General features: G+C 55.8%; 1 protein-coding gene across 6 annotated transcripts in view; it reads left to right on the top strand.

The window, feature by feature from the left end:
• Positions 1-12,505, top strand: part of CARM1 (coactivator associated arginine methyltransferase 1) — a 54,592-nt gene that overhangs the window by 10,998 nt on the left and 31,089 nt on the right. For 2 of the 6 annotated variants that reach the window (XM_048831460.2, XM_048831453.2), the window contains exon 1: positions 9,784-10,158. The exons of 2 other annotated variants lie outside the window; for them this stretch is intronic. Coding sequence is in view for 2 of the 4 variants with exons in the window: in XM_048831453.2 (XP_048687410.1) it covers positions 10,053-10,158 (106 nt within the window). In the remaining 2 variants the exon portion in view is untranslated. Of the gene's footprint in view, positions 1-9,783; positions 10,159-12,505 lie in introns of those variants that run through there. 2 more of the 6 variants (XM_048831458.2, XM_048831459.2) reach the window with 2 other exon arrangements.

The following is a 12,505-nucleotide window of genomic DNA, read 5'->3' as shown; positions in this document are numbered from 1 at the left end:
CGCTGGGCCAGCGTGCATTAGCGAACTCCTACTTGAACCCATGTGGGAGCTCTGCTGGGGCAGAAGCAGGGAGAGCCCGCTGTGCACGTGGCGGGGGGTAAAATCATGGCGCTCCCTCTGCCTCTTAGCGAATACCCCAGCTGCAAGTGTTAAAACAAACAAAATTCCTTTGGGCCTGAAAGTTCCCAGTCTCGGGCCAAACCGTTCTGCCGCTGGTTTTTGCTCCATTTTCTGAGGGAGCCTTGTCTAGTGAGTAAAGCACTAGTGCCTCGAAATCCAGGTGCTGTTCCATTGCTGCCTCACGTTGTGCCTCAGTCTCCCCATCTGCAAAAATTCCCCTTTAAAGTGGGTTGTAAGGCTTGGTTACTTGCTGTTTGTAAGTGCTTTGAGATCTACATGGATTTGATGGGGGGGCCGGGGCGGAGGAGTGACAGTCTTGCTGTCAGTATCCACTGGCTCCCCCAAGGTGGGTCTTGGGCATTTAGGAAGGCAAAGACCATGCAGCCTGTGGCCGTCCTTGGCTAACTCCTCCCTCCTGTCAGCAGAGGAGTTTTTGTGATGTAGCCAACTTCCTGTCGGTCTCCCGCTGCCCCAGGAGCACAAGGTCTCGCCCACCTAGCTAACCTGAGGTGGCTGGAGCTGCGGCAGATTAGATCAGCTCTCCTTGGGGGTCCGGGGCTGCTAGGAGAAGGGATCTGCCCTTCTGCACCTTGGCTCTTAGCCCCAGTTTGCTGCCTGAGTCCCCATCAGGTCGGGAGACCCTCGCTGCCTGGTTTAATTACAGCCTCAGTATAAATGGCCTCCTGCTTCGTGGGGTTTCTGGCAGTGCTGCTATCCTGCTGTGTTACTCTGGGAAAGGGGTATTTAGTGTTTACACAGCGCTTTTCCTCTTCACACTGCTTTGCAGACGCTGCCTACTTCATCCCCCGAGTGAGGAGGGTCTGGATCCTTATCCTCTTTAGACAGCGGGGAAACTGAGAAACAGGTGCAGTCACTTACCCACAGTAAGTGGCTGATCCGGGACTCCCTAGCTCCCAGGACTGTGACAGGACGGCTAGGCCACGTATCTTCCTTCCTTCCTTCCTTTGTCTAAAGGCCCTTCCCTCCTCATCTGCTCATCCCCCTTGCTCCCCGAGTGGTGATCTCTCTTGAACTGAACCTCAGTAAGCTTTGAATCCCTCTTAGCATGTGTGGCTGTTGTGACTTCAGATTTTCTCCTTCCCCCGCGTTAGTGAAAGCGCAAAGTGGTTCTGAAAAGTGACTTCGAGGCCCAGCCCCTGTGGAGGAAAATGTCTCAAGGTCCAGTATGTTTAGGGCCTGCTGTTCTGACCCAGCCTGTCCTTCCTGCTGGCTCAGAATCCTGTCCAGGCTTCGAGGCCCAGCTCCCAATTCTGTACTGCCTCTCCAGCCCTAGCTACGGGCGCTCCCTTCAGAGGGTTGCCCGCACTGCTGTTTCTTAAACCATCAAAGGAGGAATAAACTCCCCTGACCAGGGGCCGGCAACCAAGCCTTTGTGTAAAGGCAGGGAGGAGGGACAGGGACCCCCCTTGCACATAAATAGGGACCCTCGCTAGGGTAGCCTCTCTGTAAATTATTCGCCAGCCTTTCTGTTCTTTCAGCCTGCCTGGAAGCCCAGGGCACATCTGCGGTCCCTTTTATTGCTCACAAAGAAGCCAGGGGCCCTGCTTGACAAGCTGATTAACATGGATGCGAGAAATTTGCATTTAATAGCTTTCAAAAGCAGCACCTTGAGCGGCAGAGGGCTTCTCTTTGGCTGGGATTGTGCCACTTTCAGGAAACCCGCATGCTTTGGGGTCCTTCCCCTCTCATTCCCAGCACAAGTCAGTCTCCCGGACATTGTCCTTCAGGAGGCAAACCTGTTTGGACGCCATTGTTCTAATTCTCTCTAAGTGAGGATGTGTTCGCCTGCTGAGCCGTGGCCAGGTCTCTGGCCTCACGTAGCCCTTGCCTGAATGAGCAGCCGCTGGTTTCTGCAACACGGGTTCTTTGCTCCTTCCTCGTGGCTGAGATCCCTTCCTAACAAGCAGGAGATCTCTGCGACTGGGACACCCAGATTGTCGGCACAACTTCCCCCTTCCCTGCCTGGTGCGTCTCTGCAGCCTTTGAGAGACGGAGCGAGGTGCTGGAGGCGCAGGATACAGCAGATCGGCAATTGGAGCATTTCAGAAGTGTCGGTTGCGTTGCCACTTCGACAGTTTGCAGCATCCCAGGTTTAAAAAGAGAAGCTGGGTCTAAACACCTGATTTAATCTTTGCTACGGAAAGCTCAGCTCCTCCGAGCCCCCTGCTGGTTCCTCTGGCTGCTCCGCAGTAAAACCATGGGGCGACTCCGTGGTTCATTTCTTCACACATTTGGCACTTTAAGCCAGCAGGGACTTTCTTCCTGAGTTTTTCACTTAACTGGCAGCGCTTCCCTCCTCCCAAAATTAAAGTAACTCAGTGAAAAGTGGGAGGGGCTAGGAGGCAGCCCTGGGGATGCAGCGTGGGGCCTGGCAGCACGTCTCTGGCCTGCCCTAGGAGGACAGATGAGGGGAGTTGGTTCTCCAAGACTGGTTCGATCAGTAGTTCCTCTATTGAGATGGCCAGTCGCTATCTGACTTTTGCCCCCTCCCTACCGAAATCAGAGCAATAGCTAACTCCTTAGGAGGACAGAACTGAGTGGTATTGTGCTCCAGACAGATCAGATGAGGGTCGGGGGCTTCAGGCAGCAAAGGGGGACCCCCACACGCACCCAGGGAGAAGAAATCCACAACCCAGATTCCGAATGAACCTTTCCCATCTCCTCCCTGCCTTTATGGCACCGCTTCAGCACTGGAGCATCCTCTGTCCTGTAACCCAGCCCTCCCGGTGCTGCAGGGTGGGGAGACAGGAGAGGATGGCTGGCTGCTGCTTTGCTCTCCTCCGTGGGCCAGATCATGCGGCCTGATCACCCCCTTTGTTGCTTTTTGCTTTCAAGGTAAGATGTAAGCAGCTGCTGTCATGTTCCTGATCTGATTCCTAGCACTGGCAAAATCAGCGTCAGGGTAAGGGCTGTTTGCACAGAACTGTCCCTGTCCCCACTGCTCACTTCCCTCCCAAGCCCCCCTTGCCCACAGGCAAATCTCAGGCTGCAGACTTGGGGTGGAAAAGGTTTATTTTGGCTAGGGGCAGCAATTCTGGCTCGGAGTCATGGGCCCATGAATGAACGGATCAGAGCCCAGCGGCTGGCCAGTGTGCTGGGCAAATCCATGGCTAGGAATCCACATTTGCATGGGTCTTGAAGGCAGCGCGTCTGAGGTTAAATGAGGCTGAAGATGCTTTTGCTGCTGTCTCCCTCTCTGAGCGGTAGGGAAAGGGGGTCGCATAAGCAAAGAGCACATTTATGGTTGGGGGGTGGGTGGGTTGGTGTTGGAGAGAGACCCTGCATTGGGGTAACTGGCTCTGGGGATCGGAAATCTCCTCTTGGCTCATCCCTAATGTGGGTGATGGGCCGGGGTCTCTGGCTCATTTCTTTCCTTCTCAGCTTGATAGCTCTCTAGAGGGCCACCCCTAGGAGCTGAGGAGGCTCGGTCGAAAGCTCTCGGGCTGTGTCAGTTTCCCTGTTCGGCCGGTTCGACTTACTGTGGGGTGCTCTGCAGATGCAGGGTTCTACGGACATTTCCCGGACGCACTGATGCAGCGACTCTCTCGGGTAGCGGGTGGGTGTTGAAGAGATGAAGCCAGATCCCTCCCTCCATCCCCTTCGCAGGGCCCATTTGCCTCCAGGTTTTCTATTACTGCCCATCACCGTAGTGTCTGGGCACCGTCCGTGTCACCCCCCCCCCCATCGGGGGAGGCGTAAACGGCAGAGAGGATGGGTTTTCTGGTGTGTCCATGTGTCAGCCTGAATGAAAGCTGCATTTTCTGGCCTTCAGAGGGAAACTTCCAATAAACACCCAAGACTGGGGCTGTATGTGCAAATAGTGACCAACGCTCATAGATCTACATAGGGAAATGGTGGGAGGGGAAACTGAGGCACAGAGCGACTGGGACTTGTCCACAGTCACCCAGCAGGTCAGTTCCAGAGCTGAGAATAGAACCCAGGGAGTCCCAGACTAGTGCTCTAGCCACTAGGCTATTCTGCCTCTCCATTTGGCAAGTAAGCGGCTTCAAATGAATGACTCCTCTAACCTGTGCTGGGCGAGAGGCTGGTGTTTGGAAGTGTGGGGAGGGACTGAGAGGCTGTGAGCTCAGTGGAGAGATCCAGGAGAGACAGCCTTTGTTCTTTCTGCACTGCACCTTGCCCAGTTGGCTCCTGGTCCATGCCTGCAACAGAAATCGGAACGGGACCTGTGGAGACCCAGTCCGGGAGTCGTGATTTCTCCCAGCACGGACTCGGATCACCCCTCGTAAGAGAATGCAGGTCTGGAGCCCCGGACCCAGCCTGGCAAGCGTGGTGTAACGCAGAGCAAGCAGGATCTGCCTCTGAACGTGGTCTGAAGAGAACGCTTCCTGACCTGCGGCTTCGCTAGGCTGGAGGCGTGCTGGATTCGCCTTGCGTTCGCTTGCAGGGAAAACCCCCTTTGAGTAATGACCAGGGTGGAGCTGTGCAGTTGGGGTTTTGGCTTGGCGGCGATAGGACTGGGAAGAACAGCTTTAATTACAGCATCGGCATGAGAGCCTCTTTGATTCTGGGAGTAAGATGTGTGTGAGAACCCAGCTTGTGTAGGGATTAATGATACACTCAGCCCTTTCTGTCTTCAAAGCTGCTGGCACCCAGCCCTCTCCTGGCAGCAAGGTCAGCATTAGCCCTGTTCTGTAGACCGGGAAACAGGTGTGGTGGAGAGGAAGGGTGGTGCAGTGGTTAGAGCACACCTTGTGACTTGAGGGACTTGGGTTTGAGTCATTGTCTTCTGACCTCTGCAAGTCATTTTAGCTTCTCTGTGCCACAGGCCCCATCTGTACCCAGAGGCGGGGGGATTTCTGTTCTCAGAGGGATGTGGGGAGGATAAAGTCATTGGAGACTGAGGCGCAGATACTCTGATAACGAGGGCCATGTATGTGCCTTAGATGGGACTTGCCCGAGACTACCCACTGAACCAGCAGCAGAGCTGGGACCTCAGGAGACCTGGCTCTCAATTCTGCACTCAGCCCATGTCTTGGATTTCTGCAGAGCTGGGAGTTAGAACCCTGTATCTGTGGAGGAGATTGGCCTATTGCAGCTGAGAGATGGGGTGGAAGTGAAGCATTAAATTTTCCACGTAACTAAAGGCAGATGGAACTTGACAGGTGAGGTTGGCTTAATGCCTGTTGATGGATTTATGGCTGCAGCTAAAGGCTCGCATCAGTCTGACTCTGCCCACTAGACGATGCTCCCTCCCCGTGGCACGTGGACAGAGCTGAGTGAATGAGCAGAAAAGTCTCATCGTGGAAGCTAGCAGGGGTGGCCTGGCCAAGATCTGACCTCATGGTCCAGTGGCTGTGGAACTAGGGGGGAGCCCTGGGTTCGAATCCCTGATGCACCAAACTTCCTGTGTGACCCTGGGCAAATCCCTTAGCCTCTGTGAGCCAGTTTTCATGTGCACCACAGGGATAATAGCCCTGCCTCCCAGAGGGGCTCTGAGAGTAAATACACTGGAGATTGTGAGGCGCTCAGGGGCTCCGGTGATGGAAGCCAGGTGAGTACCAGAGAGAGACTGACCCTTGGCATCTTCCGTGTTGCTGGACCGGAGATGACACCATCAGCAGCAAGCTGTCAAGGCCCCCAAAGGAGATTCACTGATTTTTGGGGTCAGCCACAATTGAGCAAGGACATGAGCCAGAGGGGGCCCATGAGGCAGCAGCTGCTGCTCTGGGGCCCTGGGGAAAGCTGGAGCTCTGGTTTTATTAGTGACTTTGGCTTTTTAATGATTTTCCCTCATTGTCATCTTTGTCTTCCCGGGCTGTAGAATCTTTTTCCCCTTTAATGGCGACAGCTTGAGTCTTTATTTCCAGGGGGAGGGAAGTGCCATAAAACCCTTTGCATTTGGCTGAGCATGTGGTTTTTTCTCTTCTCCCCCCTGTAAGTCTGCTGAGATAAATAGCTCTAATTATATTTTTATACAGATTCTGTAGCATTCAGCCGGCTAGCGAGGGGGAGGGCATGAAACACACAGTGCTCAGAGCTTTGCCCTGGCCTCTTCCGCCTAGCAGACAGAATTCTGAATTAAACAAAAAATTCAGGAAGTGGGGATCCAGGCCGGTAAGTTTCACTGTGGGTCCTTCACACCTTTGGCGGCTCGAGAGAGCATAATTGTGCTCTTACTTTTTTGAGTTGCAGTCTGTTCTGGCGGGTTTGTTATCCAGTGGTTAGCATGGCGGTCAGGACTCCTGGGCTCTTTTCTCTGCTCTGAGGGGAAAGTGGCCTAGGAACGTAGGAATGATCAGATGCGAGGTCCATCTAGTCCAGTGTATTGTCTCTAACAACAGCCAGAACCAGCTGCTCTGGGCACCCATTGCAGGGGGTGGATTTGAGATATTCAAGTCCCCCCATAAGTCTCCTCCTGGTCTCTCGTAGCCAGGGATTGGCTTGAGCCTTGAGCTTCAAGGCTCCTGGTCAGAGCAGTGGTCTGGCAGACAGTACGCCTGGGTTCCATTCCCAGTGCTTCAGGAAGTGGGGTCTAGTGGTTAGAGGAGAAAGGACTGGAAGTCAGGACTCTTGGCTCTGGTCTCAGCTCTCGGAGGAGAACAGGGTCTAGTGGTTAGAGGAGAGGTCTGGGAGTCCAGATTCGTGGCGTGTTACCAATTCGGCCACCAAGTGAGCTCTTGGGCAAGTCACTAAATATCTGCCCCTGGGGGTTCGTGAGGAACGTGAGGCTTAAATCATGTGTTTTGAGGTCATGTGACGAAAGGCTCTGTAGATAGGCACAGTGCAGTGAATTGTCTTCTCCAGGAGTTCAGGGAGGGAACCCACCGATCTGATCTGTGATCCACGCTGGCTTTCCAAGAGCAGCTAGCGTCTTCTGGATGCTCAGCCTGAGGCTCCTCGGAGAGGGCTGTCTTCAGAAAGCTCTGAGCACCCCCCTGTGAAAACCAGGCCCCTGCTAGGTCCCCAAACCACTAGCTCTTGAAATGTCTGGTCCGGGGCTCGTCAGATGCATTTGGTTTGTGGTTTAATGTGCATCCTGCATTGCTCCTGAGTGCGTCCAGTTCCCAATCCGTGCTGTTGGTGCCGAGCCACTACCCATGCTCGGCCTGTCTGTGGGATTCTTCTGGACGGCGGTTCCTGATGCGAGGCAGCCCAACGGGGGGCCCTTGAACGAGGGGAGGGAGTTTGGAGGACTCAAGTTCAGCATGAGTGATCAGGAGCCCCTGACTCCCAGCTCACTTGGCATCGAACCCGGGCCAATAAGGAGTGGAAGATGCTCGATCTGATGGCCGGTCGATAACCTGTCTGAGATGAGTTGCCAGATCCAGATTGCCAACCTAGCGGCATAGCGTCTCCCTTGCTGGCAGGCAGCTCAGGGTTGAGTGGGGCGTGGAGTTAAGCTGGCTGGGGCAGGTGAGGCTTGTGTGTTGGGATCCTGAGATTGGTCCCTGCTGCCAGTGACTTGTTCCCGTGTCCGGCGCCATCCGTTGGACCAATGCCGAGTCACTTACAGGCAAACGAAGCAGGAGAATAAACTCTCTTTCTAGAGAGGCTACAGCCTTTGCACATCCTGCCTCAGGCAAGGACGATCCCCACCAGAGGGAAAGCCCAGAGCCTGCATTTATCTGTCTTGGGTCCTTATCTGGCCCCTGTCACTGCAGGGTGTGCACACCTCCCAGGGGTAGGGGCATGCTGCTGTCCCTGTCAGGCACATGGAGCCTGGTGGCAGAGTGGGATCTTGAACCCAGAGACCCAGACTAGCTCTCTGACTGCTGCCCCATCCTTCCTCTTCCTGCTCATGCCCAGCACAGTCTGCAACATGACCCCCGCTCGGCTTGGGGTGCTGCAAACCCCCGCCCTTTGTCTGCTGTCCCTCGTGGCGTGTCAGTAGCCGGGGGCAGCGCGGTGACATCTGAGAGCCAGACTTGCCAAAGGAAGGCGCTTCGGGGAAGGAAGTGCCTGCAGCTGAGAGCGTCCGTCTGTTGGAGACGGCATTGGAGTCTCTGTGCCCAGCAGCAGAAAGCATCTGCCTTTTGCAGTGTAGCAATCGCCAGAGCCAGAGTCGCCACGTGCCACAACAGGGGGAGGTGGGGGGTCGCTTGCCTGATTTCCACCAAGGAGGCTTCTCTCCAGCTCCTCTGCTTTTGGCGCCCCAGATCTCGCTCCGCTGGTAACGGGACAGCTCGGAGGATGGGGAATAGGGGATGATGGAGCTTTTAATAGATTCCAAGGTCAGAATAGATTCCTTGTGATCTAGTCTGACCTCCTGTGTAACAAGCCAGAGACCTGCCCACAATAAGGAGCAGAGCTGTTAGAAACACATCCCGCCTTGATTTAAAAATGGTCAGGGATGGGGAATCCACCAGCCTGCCCCCCCCCCCCCCCCCCCCCCCCGGAAAATGGTCCCAATGGTTAATTGCTCCACCCATTAGACACTGACCCCTTATTTCCAGTCTGAATTTTGTCTAGCTCCAACTTCCAGCTGTGGGAGCGTGTTCCACCTTTCTCTGCGAGAGCGAAGAGCCCGTTGTTAAATCTGTTCCCTATGTAGATACTTAGAGTATGATCCAGTCCCCCCTTAACCTTCTCTTTGTTCAGCGAAGTAGGTCGAGCTCCTAGAGTCTCTCACTTTCCGGCAGATTTTCTAATCCTCTCATTATTCTTGTGGCTTTCTGACCCCGCTCTGATTTGTCGGCATCCTTCTTGAACTGCGGGCCCCAGAACTGGGCACAGGAATCCAGCAGCAATGCACCAGTGCCAAACTTAGGGGTAAAATAACCTCTCTGTTCCTACTCTAGATTCCCCTGTTTATGCACCCAGGATGGCATTAGCCCTTTTGGGCACAGTGTCGCGTTCGGCGCTAATGTGCAGTTGCGTATCCACCAGGGCCCCCAAATCTCTTCCCCCGCCACCCCCCACCCTCCCCCCATGGATCTCTGGTTCCCGTCCAGTCCAGGTCGGGGGAGACTGAAGTCTTTCACCGTTCTGTTACAGAGGGGCTGTGTGACGTGGGTTTGCCCAGTTCCTAGTGGAGTAAGTGGCCCAGAGGCTCTCACTCATGTTTGTGGCTGGATTTTTGGTCCAATTCAGATACACGTGAGTGTGCTCAAAGGCAAAATGTCCCCGAGTTTCCTCTCCCTCCCCCCCCCCTTACCAGCATCTTGGCCTGTTGACTGTCCATCTGCAGCCTCCCCCCAATTTCCCCCCCCCCAAGAGAATAACCCTTCCCTGGAGAGGGACTTTCTGCTGCTCAGAGAGCTAGCCCTAGAATTGTAGAGAAGTGGACTACAACTCCCATCATGCACCAAGGCAGACCAGCTTCATGCAGGCGGGTTTGAAATGCCAGGACTAGGGAGCCTGCGCTGTCCAGCTCCCGCTTGGCCTCTGAGTGTGGAAATCTTAGGGGGTGGGGAGAGCACGCCAGGCGGCGTTGGCTTGGCCCTGGGCCTTGTACGGGAGCTGAGTGGTGCAGATAAACCCCAGCCAGCGCCCTCGCCCGGCTGAGCTATCTGCATGGACAGGCTGCTGCTTGGGCCGCAGATGGGGGGGATTTGCAGAGGGCTTCTCATCCCTGGTTCTGCGTGTGCTGATAACATGAGGCCCCCATGGCTAAGTCTCCTGGGAGCTAACAAGCCCTCCTCCCCTCCCCCTCCAGCGCATCCATTAATCCTGCTGTAATAGGCCGAACCCCTTTGAGGCTCTGAGCAGCAGAAAGGGCTTGGGAGGGGCTCTCCTTTCGCTGTGCCCATAAACAGCAACGACTGCGAGGAGCCGGTGGAACCGGCCTAGCCAGACGCCATGCACAGAACAAGGCTTCCCAGGAAACTGGGCCTGCAAACTCCTCTGTCTGCTGCAGAAAGGCTCCTGCGTGCGTGGTAGCTGCCTGCCAACTTGGGCCAGTGTCTCCTCCCCAGCTTGCCCAGCATGAACCTCCAAGCACCTGGCTGATGATCTCATTGGCGAGTAAAGGGGGAGCAGCTCACTGCTGTGGCTTTTCTGGGGTAGTTGGAAGAACCCAGGAGGGTGCTGCCCGGTGCAAACACTTGTCTTCAAGTGAGCTTTTGTTTGTTTGTGCCGAAGGCCATTTTAAGGGGGCACCTCACCTGCAGATGGGTTACAGGTGCCAAAATCTGGGGCTGTTCCTCCTTAAGAGGCCACGGGAGCTGGTGAAAATAGAACAGTCAGTGAACTGGTGTTTGTCCAAGGGGCAGGATGAGTGGGGGGAGGTGGGTTAAGAAACCCCCTTTAGAAATCAGAGTTGGCTCACAAGTGAAATGAGTGGGGGCCAGGGGGCTCAGCCTCCTTACTGATGGACTTGGGCCCAAGTCACCGGATAAACTTGACCAGACGTCCCTGCTTGGGAGGAAAGGGGGCGAGACTGAAGCAGCTGGAGATGCTGCAGATGGAGATTGAGGGGCATCTCGGAGCCCAGGGCTGGGCTAGCAGGGGGCTGTGGATCGGGACTGAGGGGCACCGGCAGGGTTGTGTGGTGGAGTCCAGGGCTGGAGCAATAGGGAGACCGGCAGGCCAGGACTGGGGGCTGTTGGGAGAGCTGGAAGGATGTTCGTGGGGTCCCTGCTGCGCATGACGCCATTGTTGGGTTGCTGAGCGGTCCCATCCATCCCATTGCTGCAGTGTAGCCTTCAGCTGGTCTCTCCCACTCCTTCCCTAGGTCTGTCCCGCTCCCCAGAGCTGGTCCCTCCTGCAGCCGGCAGGATGGTGTTCCTGGGAGGGAGGGCATCTCTGCGACCCCAGGGCTGCATGGCCACACTGCAGCCAGTGCCTCGTACGTAGCGCACAGGCCGGCCGCCTGAGACAGATTCATCAGCGCGCGACAGGAACGGCCTGACCTGTCGGCGTTGGTTGTCTCCTCGGAGCGCCTGCCCCCACAGTCAGGAGTGCGGATCCGACCTCTCCGGTTGGAATCTGCTTGTCAGCCAGGTGCAGCCCAGACCGCCCTGCCCTCGGCACGCCCATCCTGGCTCAGCGGTGGGACCCGTTCCTCAGCAGGAAATCCTTCCCAAGGCCGACAGGAGTGTGTGGGAGAAAGCCAAAGGGATCCAACTAGATCCCTTGAGGCCACGGGATGGGCTCTCCCCGCTCACGGAGGATAAGCTGTGACATTAGCGCATCCTTAGTGGCAAGAGGAATTGTGGACCCCTGAGGCTGCATTTCTCAATTAAGACTTAAAATATGCTGGTGGCCAAAGAGGAGCATGGCTCTGTTGTGCTGTGTGTGTGTGTGTACACCTCCTGCCCCAGGGACCTTCCAGGCTCAGAAAGCAAGTGATAGAAATATACAGGAAGCCAGTGCCCTCTGTCCCCTTGCCCATCCAGCTGTTGCTGATTGGTTGGCGTCTCCGTAAGCATTACAACAGGAGTGACAGGTGGCCTTACCGCTCAGTCCAGGGGGAACGGATTGTGGGTAAGGGACAGCTGGGAAGAGGGGACAGGTGTGCGTGTGACGGGCATAGAGGCTAGCACTGAGAGGGGAGGAGGTCAGGGAGAGAGGCTGGCAGAGAGGCTAAATGGCTGAGTCAGCAGGGGGAAAGGGAACAAAGTGGCTGCAAAGTTTCAGCCTCCCCAGATAGCCTTGGCGATGATCCGAGAGCATCCAAGGAGGAGAGGGTGGAAGTGGGTGAGAGCAGAGGGCTGAGGAAGGTGGTGGGGCATGGGATGGCAGTGACAGCTCCGTGCAGGAGAATGTAGAGCTAACTGGAAGTAGCAGGGGAAGCAGACCCCTACTCCCCAGCAGGCTTCTCTGGGGATGAGTCTAGGCGGGTGAGGGGTGCGGCTCCTTTTCATCTGTTATTGCTCAGCACTTCTCTAGCGCCAAAAACATGACTCTTCTGATGCATGCCCTGCCCCGCCGATCCCAAAGCACACTGCGCTCTTGCCTGCTGATTCCCACGCCTCTCTGATCCCTGCGTGTGGAGGAGTTCAGTCCCCTGAAAGCTCCCGTACCACTCTGCCAAAGAAACGCCCAGGTGACATGCCCCTCCTGGTGCTTCTGAGGCCAGAGCAAGTGAGATTAGAGCTGTCTGCCTCTGGGAGGGTGGGATCCAGAGTTCTGGGGTGGTCTGAGCATTGGCTTCTTGCTCCAATGCTTCTCAAGACCGCGGTCGCTAGATCCGCATTGGAGCATAAGTGGGGAATCAAAGCAAGGCGAGAATCGGAATGATGGGATTTGAAAGTCTGACATCTCTGGGAACCCCTCCCACCCCCCTTGTTTGGGGAGCTGGTCCTAGGTCTACCAGGCCTTGTGCCACCCTGTCTGTGCAGCGCGTGAGGCCTTGTGCTAGCCTGGCCCTGCTTGCTGCTGAACTGCAGCCGCCTCTGGGGTTGAAAAGTGGCACGTGCCCCATCGTGGGAAGCGTGGCCCCCGTGGGACACTAACCCCT

Source organism: Caretta caretta, chromosome 20 (assembly GCF_965140235.1).
Source record: "Caretta caretta isolate rCarCar2 chromosome 20, rCarCar1.hap1, whole genome shotgun sequence".
Lineage (NCBI taxonomy): Eukaryota > Metazoa > Chordata > Testudines > Cheloniidae > Caretta > Caretta caretta.
The sequence above is the reverse complement of the archived record's forward strand: the minus strand, read 5'-3'. Positions and strand labels throughout refer to the sequence as shown.